The sequence below is a fragment of the Phyllobates terribilis genome, unplaced genomic scaffold (assembly GCF_046119375.1).
Source record: "Phyllobates terribilis strain yellow unplaced genomic scaffold, ASM4611937v1 Scaffold_10__3_contigs__length_209671492, whole genome shotgun sequence".
NCBI classification, from domain to species: domain Eukaryota; kingdom Metazoa; phylum Chordata; class Amphibia; order Anura; family Dendrobatidae; genus Phyllobates; species Phyllobates terribilis.
Genome location: NW_027362770.1, coordinates 187,328,051 through 187,342,189, shown reverse-complemented (window position 1 = coordinate 187,342,189; position 14,139 = coordinate 187,328,051). Strand labels below are relative to the sequence as shown.

The window sequence follows — 14,139 nt, the reverse complement described above, 5'->3', positions numbered from 1 at the left end:
CGGTGCCCGCGACCAATCACGGATTTGGGCGCCACATTTAAATAGCGGCCGCGACCAATCACCGATCTTGCCGCCACATTTAAACACTGCTGTGCTAATTGGTCGCGGACGCCAGCCGCGACCAAACAGCGAGCTTGGCGCCAAATTTAAACAACGCTCTGCTGATTGGTCGCGGCCGGCGACCAATCAGCGATTTTGGTGCCAAATTTAAACCCCGCTCTGTATCGCTCTGTTGATTGGTCGCGGTCGGCGGCCACGACCAATCAGCAGTATTGGCGCCAAATTTAAACACCGCTCTGCTGATTGGTCGCGACTAATCAGCGATTTTGGTGCCAAATTTAAACACGCTCTCCAGTCCTCACTAACACGGATCGCTGATTGGTCGCGGACGCCGCCCGCGACCAATCACGATATTGCCGCCAAATTTAAACACCGCTTTGCTGATTGGTCGCGGTTGCCGGCCGCGACCAATCAGCGATTTGGGCGCCAAATTTAAACGCTGCTCTGCTAATTGCGCCCCATCGGCCGCATACCTATTCTAGAATACCCGATGCGTTCGAATCGGGCCACCATCTAGTAGTAGTTATAATCTTGTACATAGAAGCAGTATTATAGCAGTTATATTCTTGTACATAGTGGGCAGTATTATAGTAGTTATATTCCTGTACATAGAAGCAGTATTATAGTAGTTATATTCTTGTACATAGAAGCAGTATTATAGTAGTTATATTCTTGTACATGGGAGCAGTATTATAGTAGTTATATCCTTGTACATAGGGGGCAGTATTATAGTAGTTATATTCTTGTACATGGGAGCAGTATTATAGTAGTTATATCCTTGTACATAGGGGGCAGTATTATAGTAGTTATATTCTTGTACACAGGGGCAGTATTATAGTAGTTATATTCTTGTACACAGGGGCAGTATTATAGTAGTTATATTCTTGTATATAGGAGCAGTATTATAGTAGTTATATTCTTGTGCATAGAAGCAGTATTATAGTAGTTATATTCTTGTACATAGGGGCAGTATTATAGTAGTTATATTCTTGTACATAGGGGCGGTATTATAGTAGTTATATTCCTGCACATAGGGGGCAGTATTATAGTAGTTATATTCTTGTACATAGGAGCAGTATTATAGTAGTTATATTCTTGTATATAGGAGCAGTATTATAGTAGTTATATTCTTCTATATAGGAGCAGTATTATAGTAGTTATATTCTTGTACTTAGGGGGCAGTATTAAAGTAGTTATATTCTTGTACATAGGGGCAGTATTATAGTAGTTATATTCTTGTACATAGGGGGCAGTATTATAGTAGTTATATTCTTGTACATAGGGGGCAGTATTATAGTAGTTATATTCTTGTACATAGGAGCAGTATTATAGTAGGTATATTCTTGTATATAGGAGCAGTATTATAGTAGTTATATCCTTGTACATAGGGGGCAGTATTATAGTAGTTATATTCTTGTACATAGGTTGCAGTATTATAGTAGTTATATTCTTGTATATAGGAGCAGTATTATAGTAGGTATATTCTTGTACATAGGGGCAGTATTATAGTAGGTATATTCTTGTACATAGGGGGCAGTATTATAGTAGGTATATTCTTGTACATAGGGGCAGTATTATAGTAGGTATATTCTTGTATATAGGAGCAGTATTATAGTAGTTATATTCTTGTACATAGGGGCAGTATTATAGTAGTTATATTCTTGTACATAGGAGCAGTATTATAGTAGTTATATCCTTGTACATAGGGGGCAGTATTATAGTAGTTATATTCTTGTACATAGGTTGCAGTATTATAGTAGTTATATTCTTGTATATAGGAGCAGTATTATAGTAGTTATATTCTTGTACATAGAAGCAGTATTATAGTAGTTATATTCTTGTACATAGGGGCAGTATTATAGTAGTTATATTCTTGTACATAGGGGCAGTATTATAGTAGTTATATTCTTGTACATAGGTTGCAGCATTATAGTAGTTATATTCTTGTATATAGGAGTAGTATTATAGTAGTTATATTCTTGTATATAGGAGCAGTATTATAGTAGTTATATTCTTGTACATAGGGGCAGTATTATAGTAGTTATATTCTTGTACATAGGGGCAGTATTATAGTAGTTATATTCTTGTACATAGGTTGCAGCATTATAGTAGTTATATTCTTGTATATAGGAGTAGTATTATAGTAGTTATATTCTTGTATATAGGAGCAGTATTATAGTAGTTATATTCTTGTACATAGGGGCAGTATTATAGTAGTTATATTCTTGTACATAGGGGGCAGTATTATAGTAGTTATATTCTTGTACATAGGGGCAGTATTATAGTAGTTATATTCTTGTACATAGGAGCAGTATTATAGTCGTTATATTCTTGTACATAGGAGCAGTATTATAGTCGTTATATTCTTGTACATAGGGGGCAGTATTATAGTAGTTATACTCCTGTACATAGGGGCAGTATTATAGTAGTTATATTCTTGTGCATAGGTTGCAGTATTATAGTAGTTATATTCTTGTATATAGGAGCAGTATTATAGTAGTTATATTCTTGTATATAGGAGCAGTATTATAGTAGTTATATTCTTGTACATAGGGGGCAGTATTATAGTAGTTATATTCTTGTACATAGGGGCAGTATTATAGTAGTTATATTCTTGTACATAGGAGCAGTATTATAGTCGTTATATTCTTGTACATAGGAGCAGTATTATAGTCGTTATATTCTTGTACATAGGGGGCAGTATTATAGTAGTTATATTCCTGTACATAGGGGCAGTATTATAGTAGTTATATTCTTGTACATAGGTTGCAGTATTATAGTAGTTATATTCTTGTATATAGGAGCAGTATTATAGTAGTTATATTCTTGTATATAGGAGCAGTATTATTGTAGTTATATTCTTGTACATAGGGGGCAGTATTAAAGTAGTTATATTCTTGTACATAGGGGCAGTATTATAGTAGTTATATTCTTGTACATAGGGGACAGTATTATAGTAGTTATATTCTTGTACATAGGGGCAGTATTATAGTAGTTATATTCTTGTACATAGGAGCAGTATTATAGTAGTTATATTCTTGTACATAGAAGCAGTATTATAGTAGTTATATTCTTGTACATAGGGAGCAGTATTATAGTAGTTATATTCTTGTACATAGGAGCAGTATTATAGTAGTTATATTCTTGTACATAGGGAGCAGTATTATAGTAGTTATATTCTTGTACATAGAAGCAGTATTATAGTCGTTATATTCTTGTACATAGTGGGCAGTATTATAGTAGTTATATTCCTGTACATAGGGGCAATATTATAGTAGTTATATTCTTGTACATAGGGGCAGTATTATAGTAGTTATATTCTTGTACATAGGAGCAGTATTATAGTAGTTATATCCTTGTACATAGGGGGCAGTATTATAGTAGTTATATTCTTGTACATAGGTTGCAGTATTATAGTAGTTATATTCTTGTATATAGGAGCAGTATTATAGTAGTTATATTCTTGTACATAGAAGCAGTATTATAGTAGTTATATTCTTGTACATAGGGGCAGTATTATAGTAGTTATATTCTTGTACATAGGGGCAGTATTATAGTAGTTATATTCTTGTACATAGGTTGCAGCATTATAGTATTTATATTCTTGTATATAGGAGCAGTATTATAGTAGTTATATTCTTGTATATAGGAGCAGTATTATAGTAGTTATATTCTTGTACATAGGGGGCAGTATTAAAGTAGTTATATTCTTGTACATAGGGGCAGTATTATAGTAGTTATATTCTTGTACATAGGGGGCAGTATTATAGTAGTTATATTCTTGTACATAGGGGCAGTATTATAGTAGTTATATTCTTGTACATAGGAGCAGTATTATAGTAGTTATATTCTTGTACATAGGAGCAGTATTATAGTCTTTATATTCTTGTACATAGGAGCAGTATTTTAGTCGTTATATTCTTGTACATAGGGGGCAGTATTATAGTAGTTATATTCCTGTACATAGGGGCAGTATTATAGTAGTTATATTCTTGTACATAGGTTGCAGTATTATAGTAGTTATATTCTTGTATATAGGAGCAGTATTATAGTAGTTATATTCTTGTATATAGGAGCAGTATTATAGTAGTTATATTCTTGTATATAGGAGCAGTATTATAGTAGTTATATTCTTGTACATAGGGGGCAGTATTAAAGTAGTTATATTCTTGTACATAGGGGCAGTATTATAGTAGTTATATTCTTGTATATAGGAGCAGTATAATAGTAGTTATATTCTTGTATATAGGAGCAGTATTATAGTAGTTATATTCTTGTACATAGGGGGCAGTATTAAAGTAGTTATATTCTTGTACATAGGGGCAGTATTATAGTAGTTATATTCTTGTACATAGGGGGCAGTATTATAGTAGTTATATTCTTGTACATAGGGGGCAGTATTATAGTAGTTATATTCTTGTACATAGGATCAGTATTATAGTAGTTATATTCTTGTACATAGGGAGCAGTATTATAGTAGTTATATTCTTGTACATAGAAGCAGTATTATAGTCGTTATATTCTTGTACATAGGTTGCAGCATTATAGTAGTTATATTCTTGTATATAGGAGTAGTATTATAGTAGTTATATTCTTGTATATAGGAGCAGTATTATAGTAGTTATATTCTTGTACATAGGGGCAGTATTATAGTAGTTATATTCTTGTACATAGGGGCAGTATTATAGTAGTTATATTCTTGTACATAGGTTGCAGCATTATAGTAGTTATATTCTTGTATATAGGAGTAGTATTATAGTAGTTATATTCTTGTATATAGGAGCAGTATTATAGTAGTTATATTCTTGTACATAGGGGCAGTATTATAGTAGTTATATTCTTGTACATAGGGGGCAGTATTATAGTAGTTATATTCTTGTACATAGGGGCAGTATTATAGTAGTTATATTCTTGTACATAGGAGCAGTATTATAGTAGTTATATTCTTGTACATAGGAGCAGTATTATAGTCGTTATATTCTTGTACATAGGAGCAGTATTATAGTCGTTATATTCTTGTACATAGGGGGCAGTATTATAGTAGTTATACTCCTGTACATAGGGGCAGTATTATAGTAGTTATATTCTTGTGCATAGGTTGCAGTATTATAGTAGTTATATTCTTGTATATAGGAGCAGTATTATAGTAGTTATATTCTTGTATATAGGAGCAGTTTTATAGTAGTTATATTCTTGTACATAGGGGGCAGTATTATAGTAGTTATATTCTTGTACATAGGGGCAGTATTATAGTAGTTATATTCTTGTACATAGGAGCAGTATTATAGTCGTTATATTCTTGTACATAGGAGCAGTATTATAGTCGTTATATTCTTGTACATAGGGGGCAGTATTATAGTAGTTATATTCCTGTACATAGGGGCAGTATTATAGTAGTTATATTCTTGTACATAGGTTGCAGTATTATAGTAGTTATATTCTTGTATATAGGAGCAGTATTATAGTAGTTATATTCTTGTATATAGGAGCAGTATTATTGTAGTTATATTCTTGTACATAGGGGGCAGTATTAAAGTAGTTATATTCTTGTACATAGGGGCAGTATTATAGTAGTTATATTCTTGTACATAGGGGGCAGTATTATAGTAGTTATATTCTTGTACATAGGGGCAGTATTATAGTAGTTATATTCTTGTACATAGGAGCAGTATTATAGTAGTTATATTCTTGTACATAGAAGCAGTATTATAGTAGTTATATTCTTGTACATAGGGAGCAGTATTATAGTAGTTATATTCTTGTACATAGGAGCAGTATTATAGTAGTTATATTCTTGTACATAGGGAGCAGTATTATAGTAGTTATATTCTTGTACATAGAAGCAGTATTATAGTCGTTATATTCTTGTACATAGTGGGCAGTATTATAGTAGTTATATTCCTGTACATAGGGGCAATATTATAGTAGTTATATTCTTGTACATAGGGGCAGTATTATAGTAGTTATATTCTTGTACATAGGAGCAGTATTATAGTAGTTATATCCTTGTACATAGGGGGCAGTATTATAGTAGTTATATTCTTGTACATAGGTTGCAGTATTATAGTAGTTATATTCTTGTATATAGGAGCAGTATTATAGTCGTTATATTCTTGTACATAGAAGCAGTATTATAGTAGTTATATTCTTGTACATAGGGGCAGTATTATAGTAGTTATATTCTTGTACATAGGGGCAGTATTATAGTAGTTATATTCTTGTACATAGGTTGCAGCATTATAGTATTTATATTCTTGTATATAGGAGCAGTATTATAGTAGTTATATTCTTGTATATAGGAGCAGTATTAAAGTAGTTATATTCTTGTACATAGGGGCAGTATTATAGTAGTTATATTCTTGTACATAGGGGGCAGTATTATAGTAGTTATATTCTTGTACATAGTGGCAGTATTATAGTAGTTATATTCTTGTACATAGGAGCAGTATTATATTAGTTATATTCTTGTACATAGGAGCAGTATTATAGTCTTTATATTCTTGTACATAGGAGCAGTATTATAGTCGTTATATTCTTGTACATAGGGGGCAGTATTATAGTAGTTATATTCCTGTACATAGGGGCAGTATTATAGTAGTTATATTCTTGTACATAGGTTGCAGTATTATAGTAGTTATATTCTTGTATATAGGAGCAGTATTATAGTAGTTATATTCTTGTATATAGGAGCAGTATTATAGTAGTTATATTCTTGTACATAGGGGGCAGTATTAAAGTAGTTATATTCTTGTACATAGGGGCAGTATTATAGTAGTTATATTCTTGTATATAGGAGCAGTATTATAGTAGTTATATTCTTGTATATAGGAGCAGTATTATAGTAGTTATATTCTTGTACATAGGGGGCAGTATTAAAGTAGTTATATTCTTGTACATAGGGGCAGTATTATAGTAGCTATATTCTTGTACATAGGGGGCAGTATTATAGTAGTTATATTCTTGTACATAGGGGCAGTATTATAGTAGTTATATTCTTGTACATAGGAGCAGTATTATAGTAGTTATATTCTTGTACATAGAAGCAGTATTATAGTAGTTATATTCTTGTACATAGGGAGCAGTATTATAGTAGTTATATTCTTGTACATAAGGGGCAGTATTATAGTAGTTATATTCTTGTACATAGGGGGCAGTATTATAGCAGTTATATTCTTGTACATAGAAGCAGTATTATAGTCGTTATATTCTTGTACATAGGGGGCAGTATTACAGTAGTTATATTCTTGTACATAGGGGGCAGTACTATAGTAGTTATATTCTTGTACACAGGGGGCAGTATTACAGTAGTTATATTCTTGTACATAGGGGGCAGTATTATAGTAGTTATATTCTTGTACATAGGAGCAGTATTATAGTAGATATATTCTTGTACATAGGGGCAGTATTATAGTAGTTATATTCTTGTACATAGGAGCAGTATTATAGTAGTTATATTATTGTACATAGGGGCAGTATTATAGTTGTTATATTCTTGTACATAGGGGCAGTATTATAGTAGTTATATTCTTGTACACAGGGGCAGTATTATAGTAGTTATATTCTTGTACACAGGGGCAGTATTATGGTAGCTATATTCTTGTATATAGGGGGGGGGTGAAGTAATATTGAAATCAGTAATCCATGTGGCAATGTTGAATATTGCATTCTATTTTGTGACCAGAGCATGTGGAAGAAGAAGCTGATGATGATGATGATGATGATGATGTGAATGGTCCTCGGGTTGCTTTGGTCTTTGTCCCTGTAGAATCTAGAATGTCTCATTCTAAAGTGATTCCCTTGGAAACTGAGGTATCGGCTGTTCTTTGTCAGGAGAGATCTCGGAGCCATATTCAGTATTTTCTCTTCTTACGTCAGTTACATGGAATTCTTCATTCTTGCACTTTATTTCTGAAACTTTCCAGAAAATGTCGGAGTTTACGACCCCCAGCCCCGCAGAACCCGAGGTGGCAGGGAGTCAATTGCCAGTAACACAGGTATGGAAAATATTATGTTTAAATATATATTGAACACTCAGGAAAGTTGTCCAAATGGGAATGTAAAAAAAATGTAACTTCAAATTCATCAGACAACCCAAGGCTTTGACACGTTTCAGCATGTTCTTCATGATGGACTTAAATTTTTGATCTTCTTCACGACTTCTTCAAAAGAATCCCAAGCCCTTTTCTCAACAGCTTTCATTTGTTTCGAACACGTCGTCCTTCATGAGTTTTCGAATATCCGGACCCGCAAAAATGCCTTCCTTCAGTTTTGCTTTGGACAGTCCCTTAAACTTGGCACACAGGTACTTAAAAGTATCTCCTTCTTTCGGTAGAGCGGTCACAAACTGCTTCATCAGTCCAAGCTTAATGTGGAGTGGTGGCAGGAGAACTTTAGTGGGATCAACTAATCTTTCCACAACTATGTTCTTGAGTCCAAGTTGGAAAGATGTTCTCGTTGGCCAAGTTTTTTTGGCTCCGGTGAGGAGTCCTATCCCAGCTGTCCCATTCACATAAAAGCATGGGTACTTTGTGTATCCTCCTTGCTGCCCAAAGAGCAAAGAGAGAACTTACAGACCACCACATATTGACCAGCCTTGATCCTCGTAGTTACGTTTCTTGAGAATAAAGTCTAAATTCTCATAGCTTCCCTTCAAGTCCACAGAATGACCAGCAAGGACTGAAGCATGCTCGCTGCCATTGTGCAGTAGCACAGCTTTCAGACTTTTTTTTTTTTTTTTGGATGAATCAATAGTCTCCACTTGCTCATATTGTACTCAATATTAAATTTTTCCATCAGCCCAGGATCATCACTGCAATGCACTAGTGCACAGTCTTGAGAAAAATATGGAAGGAATTCCTTTTCTCTGCTTCTGTACTGTCAGGGTTTCACAGCGACAGGGACGACACCGTGGAGATGACACAATATCTCACCATGCCATCACTCTGTCAGGATTTCTTCAGGGATTCGCGAGCACACGATTCCCACTGCGCAGCTATCGGCAAGCGAGCAGAAAGCATATGGCGTCACACCTCCGGATTCCAACTCATGGAATATGTGTATATGCCCCTGTATGGTTACTGGCAGCTTCACGATAGCCCAATTATTATTTACTGCCACCACCGGCCGAGTTTGAAATATAATACAGGCCTGGGCGGACGCCTACGATCTGGTAGCGTATGGCTTCGGGGGAGGGAACGAGTACAGAGCAAAAGAAACAGAACTATTAAATTTTATATTTAATCCAAAAGGGAGGCAGTGTTTATTAAAAATATACAAAGATTTTACAAAAGGGGACAATGCAGTACAGAATATACAGTTACACAAAATAAGCAGGATTAAAGAAGAAACTTTACTCTATACAGTTCGCAGGGACAGCTCAGTATAGGTGGAGGGAAGCACTCCGATGTCCGTTCAGCGAACGTGACCCGTGCTACACAAAATATGTAACTCCCAACATGAGTCCTGATCCATCCTCCGTGGATTCTTTTATGCCTAAAGGGGAAACCTGCCCACATACCGTCTGTGATGACATCACGGGGGCTGGTCTCCAGCCTTCAAATTTTTATTAGATATCTGATTTTTGCTATAACTTATCATGGGCTGATCGTAGAGGCCCGAATGTGATACCATATTTTCCGTTATGAGGCTATGTGCCCACGATGCAGAAAATTTCCGCAGTGTTTATGCATGTTCCTGGCAGTAAAAACGCTTGCGGATTTGACACACGTTTTTTAAGCGTTTTTACATGCGGTTTTGCCATGCGTTTTTTCAAATGCATTGAGTAGTCAAATCCGCATGCGGAAACGCACAAATAATGGACATGCTGCGAATTTTTCCGCGCAGAAAATCCGCTGCTGAAAATTCCGCAGCATGTGCACAGAACATGCGGATTTTCTTTGGGGACCATGGGGCATGGATTACCAAGCGTTTTAAAAGGAAATTCCGCAGCAAAAACGCATCGTGGGCACGCAGCCTGCTTTTACCTTTCTCCAGAGACCACACACAGTATAGCTGCCGTCTGCTATTTTGTTACTTTTGTGCCACAGCCCCTGGGAGGGGCTTACAGCGATGGGAAAATATCCATATTGTTCCTTAGCTGACCCTGTTGCTAAAAATATAGATCCCATTATTATCGGAATTTACAATATTGAAGATTTCATGTCGGTGCCCAAAGGTCTGAAGACCTCTGTTAGATTCCCTTTGATGTCCTGGGAATAGAACTTCCTCAGCTACATGTAAATTGTCACTAGTCTGTGTCTAATTATCCCCTGCCTCGGCCAGGGAAAAATACACTCGTATTTTAATTGGGTTGTAGCACCTCTTGGCTGACATTTGTTTACAAGTCACTACTGCTGTGTGTGTGTCAATTGGCATAGGAGCAGATGGTTCAAGTGTTATCTATTGGTCCTTTGACAATTACTATAGGGGAGGGGGAACAGATGGATTTGGGAGAAATTGTTATTAAGAAAGTAATATCTCCATGACATATACTATGAAATATAGGTACCAAGAGATAGCAGATCCTTTCTTTAGTCTAGAGCAGTGTTTCCCAAACCCCATGCTCACGGGCCCCCACAGGTCATGTTTTCAGGATCTCCTTAGTATTACACAGGTGATTGAAGTATCATCAAGGCATCAGGAATTCTCTCACCTGGTCAATACTATGGAGATCCTGAAAACATGACCTGTGGGGGAACGTGAGGATGGGGTTTGGGAAACACTGGTCTAGAGCCTAAAAGTTCTGAAGAAGGTCCAAAAGTCCCTGATTAAATTATTTAATTCGAGCTGTGAAAAAAAAGCCAAGACTCGTTGTGACTATCGTGAAAGTCTTCATCAGAATCCTGGTCTTCATGTTCTGACTCAGGTGTATCTTCAAGTTTCTCTGGAGGTGAAGGGACAGGTATTCCTGGACCATGAGGAACAGGGTGAAACACTGACGGGAGGTCCAGGTGTAGAATTTCCTTATTTTTAGGGTTGAATCCCTCCCCGTTACATGGACAATTGGAGCACTGATTTCACGGTTCACTCCAGATCTTAGGAACGCCAAAACCAAAAGCTCTTTTCCTTCCCTCCAGACCACTGTCCTAGTTCCTCTACACATGGAGCCCACAAATTGTCCTGTTCACTTTGTTTTACACCAAAGTACGCAGAACACACTTTTCTAACCAAGTCTGAAACGTTCCTTCACTGCAAAAGAAATGCGAAGGTAGCCAAAAGTTGTCGGGTGAATTACGACATCCCCTCGTAGCCATTCTGATCATGTTCTTAGGAACAGAAGCTTAATCCACCACAACCAGTAAATACTGAGAGGAATCGTGGGAAGCACCGCGCTCTTATCAACTGTGTCTAAAAGAAAATCTGCCTTTACTCCCCATAGCAACCAATCACAGCGCAGCTTTCATTACTTCTACTGCTGAGGTAAAATGAAAGCTATGCTCTGATTGGATGTTATGGACACCACCATGCTCTTTGGAAGCTGGTTCTCTGCCCACAGCAGCCAATCGCAGCACAGCGTCCATTAATTTCTAACCAATCTAATGACACCAAAAGGTCACACAAAAGGGGTCAAAGTACGATTCAAGAAAAATCCTAAGGGGTCAGTGTTTGTGAAAAAAAAAAAAACCTGTACGTGAGGGAATTTTTAAAATATTTTTACTGAGTTCAGCAACTGAAAGTATAAAGATCACTTATTAAATAATTTTACACAGATCTGCAAGGGCAAGCGATCGGATGCCAGTACAACCCGTGATAAAGGAGCGAAACATTGGAGGAGACATTACCCCCTTTTTTTTTCCTGAGAGGATGAAAATGGAGTCATATTTGCAGTAGTCTGCTTAGTGCCATGAAATAGGGTCTACATAATATGTCCATATGCAAATACGTCAAACAGCCCCCATGACAGAGCACGCCCCCAGAGAGCGCACGCCCATAACAGAGCGGGCCCCAATACAGAGAGCGCGCCCATGACAGCGGGCCCCCCCCCCCATACAGAGAGCGCATGCCCATAACAGAGCGGGCCCCAATACAGAGAGCGCACCCATATGACAGCGGGCCCCCCCCCCATACAGAGAGCGCACGCCCATAACAGAGCGGGCCCCAATACAGAGAGCGCGCTCATGACAGCGGGCCCCCCCCCATACAGAGAGCGCACGCCCATAACAGAGCGGGCCCCAATACAGAGAGCGCACCCATATGACAGCGGGCCCCCCCCCCCATACAGAGAGCGCACGCCCATAACAGAGCGGGCCCCAATACAGAGAGCGCGCCCATGACAGCGGGCCCCCCCCCCATACAGAGAGCGCACGCCCATAACAGAGCGGGCCCCAATACAGAGAGCGCGCTCATGACAGCGGGCCCCCCCCCATGCAGAGAGCGCACGCCCATAACAGAGCGGGCCCCAATACAGAGAGCGCGCCCATATGACAGCGGGCCCCCCCCATACAGAGAGCGCACGCCCATAACAGAGCGGGCCCCAATACAGAGAGCGCGCCCATGACAGCGGGCCCCCCCCATACAGAGAGCGCACGCCCATAACAGAGCGGGCCCCAATACAGAGCGCGCTCATGACAGCGGGCCCCCCCCATACAGAGAGCGCACGCCCATAACAGAGCGGGCCCCAATACAGAGAGCGCGCCCATGACAGCGGGCCCCCCCCATACAGAGAGCGCACGCCCATAACAGAGCGGGCCCCAATACAGAGAGCGCGCCCATGACAGCGGGCCCCCCCCCATACAGAGAGCGCACGCCCATAACAGAGCGGGCCCCAATACAGAGAGCGCGCTCATGACAGCGGGCCCCCCCCCCATACAGAGAGCGCACGCCCATAACAGAGCGGGCCCCAATACAGAGAGCGCGCCCATGACAGCGGGCCCCCCCCCCATACAGAGAGCGCACGCCCATAACAGAGCGGGCCCCAATACAGAGAGCGCGCCCATATGACAGCGGGCAACCCCCCATACAGAGAGCGCACGCCCATAACAGAGCGGGCCCCAATACAGAGAGCGCACCCATGACAGCGGGCCTCCCCCATACAGAGAGCGCACGCCCATAACAGAGCGGGCCCCAATACAGAGAGCGCGCTCATGACAGCGGGCCCCCCCATACAGAGAGCGCACGCCCATAACAGAGCGGGCCCCAATACAGAGAGCGCGCCCATATGACAGCGGGCCCCCCCCATACAGAGAGCGCGCGCCCATATGACAGCGGGCCCCCATACAGAGAGCGTGCGCACCCATATGACAGCGGCCCCCCCCCCATACAGAGAGCACGCGCCCATATGACAGCGGGCCCCCCCCCATACAGAGAGCACGCGCCCATATGACAGCAGGCCCCCATACAGAGAGCGTGCGCACCCATATGACAGCGGGCCCCCCCCCATACAGAGATCACACGCCCATATGACAGCGGGCCCCCATACAGAGAGCGTGCGCACCCATATGACAGCGGGCCCCCCCCCATACAGAGAGCACACGCCCATATGACAGCGGGCCCCCCCCCCATACAGAGAGCACGCGCCCATATGACAGCGGGACCCATGCAGAGAGCGTGCGCACCCATATGACAGCGAGCCCCCCCCCCATACAGAGAGCACGCGCCCATATGACAGCGGGCCCCCATACAGAAAGCGCGCGCGCACCCATATGACAGCGGGCCCCCCCCCCCATACAGAGAGCACGCGCCCATATGACAGCAGGCCCCCATACAGAGAGCGTGCGCACCAATATGACAGCGGGCCCCCATACAGAGAGCGTGCGCACCCATATGACAGCGGGCCCCCATACAGAGAGCACGCACCCATATGACAGCAGGCCCCCATACAGAGAGCGTGCGCACCCATATGACAGCGGGCCCCCATACAGAAAGCGCGCGCGCACCCATATGACAGCGGGCCCCCATACAGAGAGCGTGCGCACCCATATGACAGCGGGCCCCCCCCCCCCATACAGAGAGCGTGCGCACCCATATGACAGCGGGCCCCCATACAGAGAGCACGCGCCCATATGACAGCGGGCCCCCATACAGAGAGCGTGCGCACCCATATGACAGCGGGCCCCCCCCCATACAGAGAGCACGCGCCCA

General features: G+C 40.6%; 1 protein-coding gene across 1 annotated transcript in view; it reads right to left on the bottom strand.

Moving 5' to 3' along the window:
* Window positions 1-8,245: 8,245 nt before the first annotated feature.
* CAPRIN2 (caprin family member 2) overlaps window positions 8,246-14,139 on the bottom strand; it is a 69,646-nt gene continuing 63,752 nt past the window's right edge. The window contains exon 23 of the mRNA XM_073649242.1: window positions 8,246-8,602. Coding sequence (XP_073505343.1) covers window positions 8,246-8,602 — 357 coding nt within the window. The remainder of the gene's footprint in view (window positions 8,603-14,139) is intronic.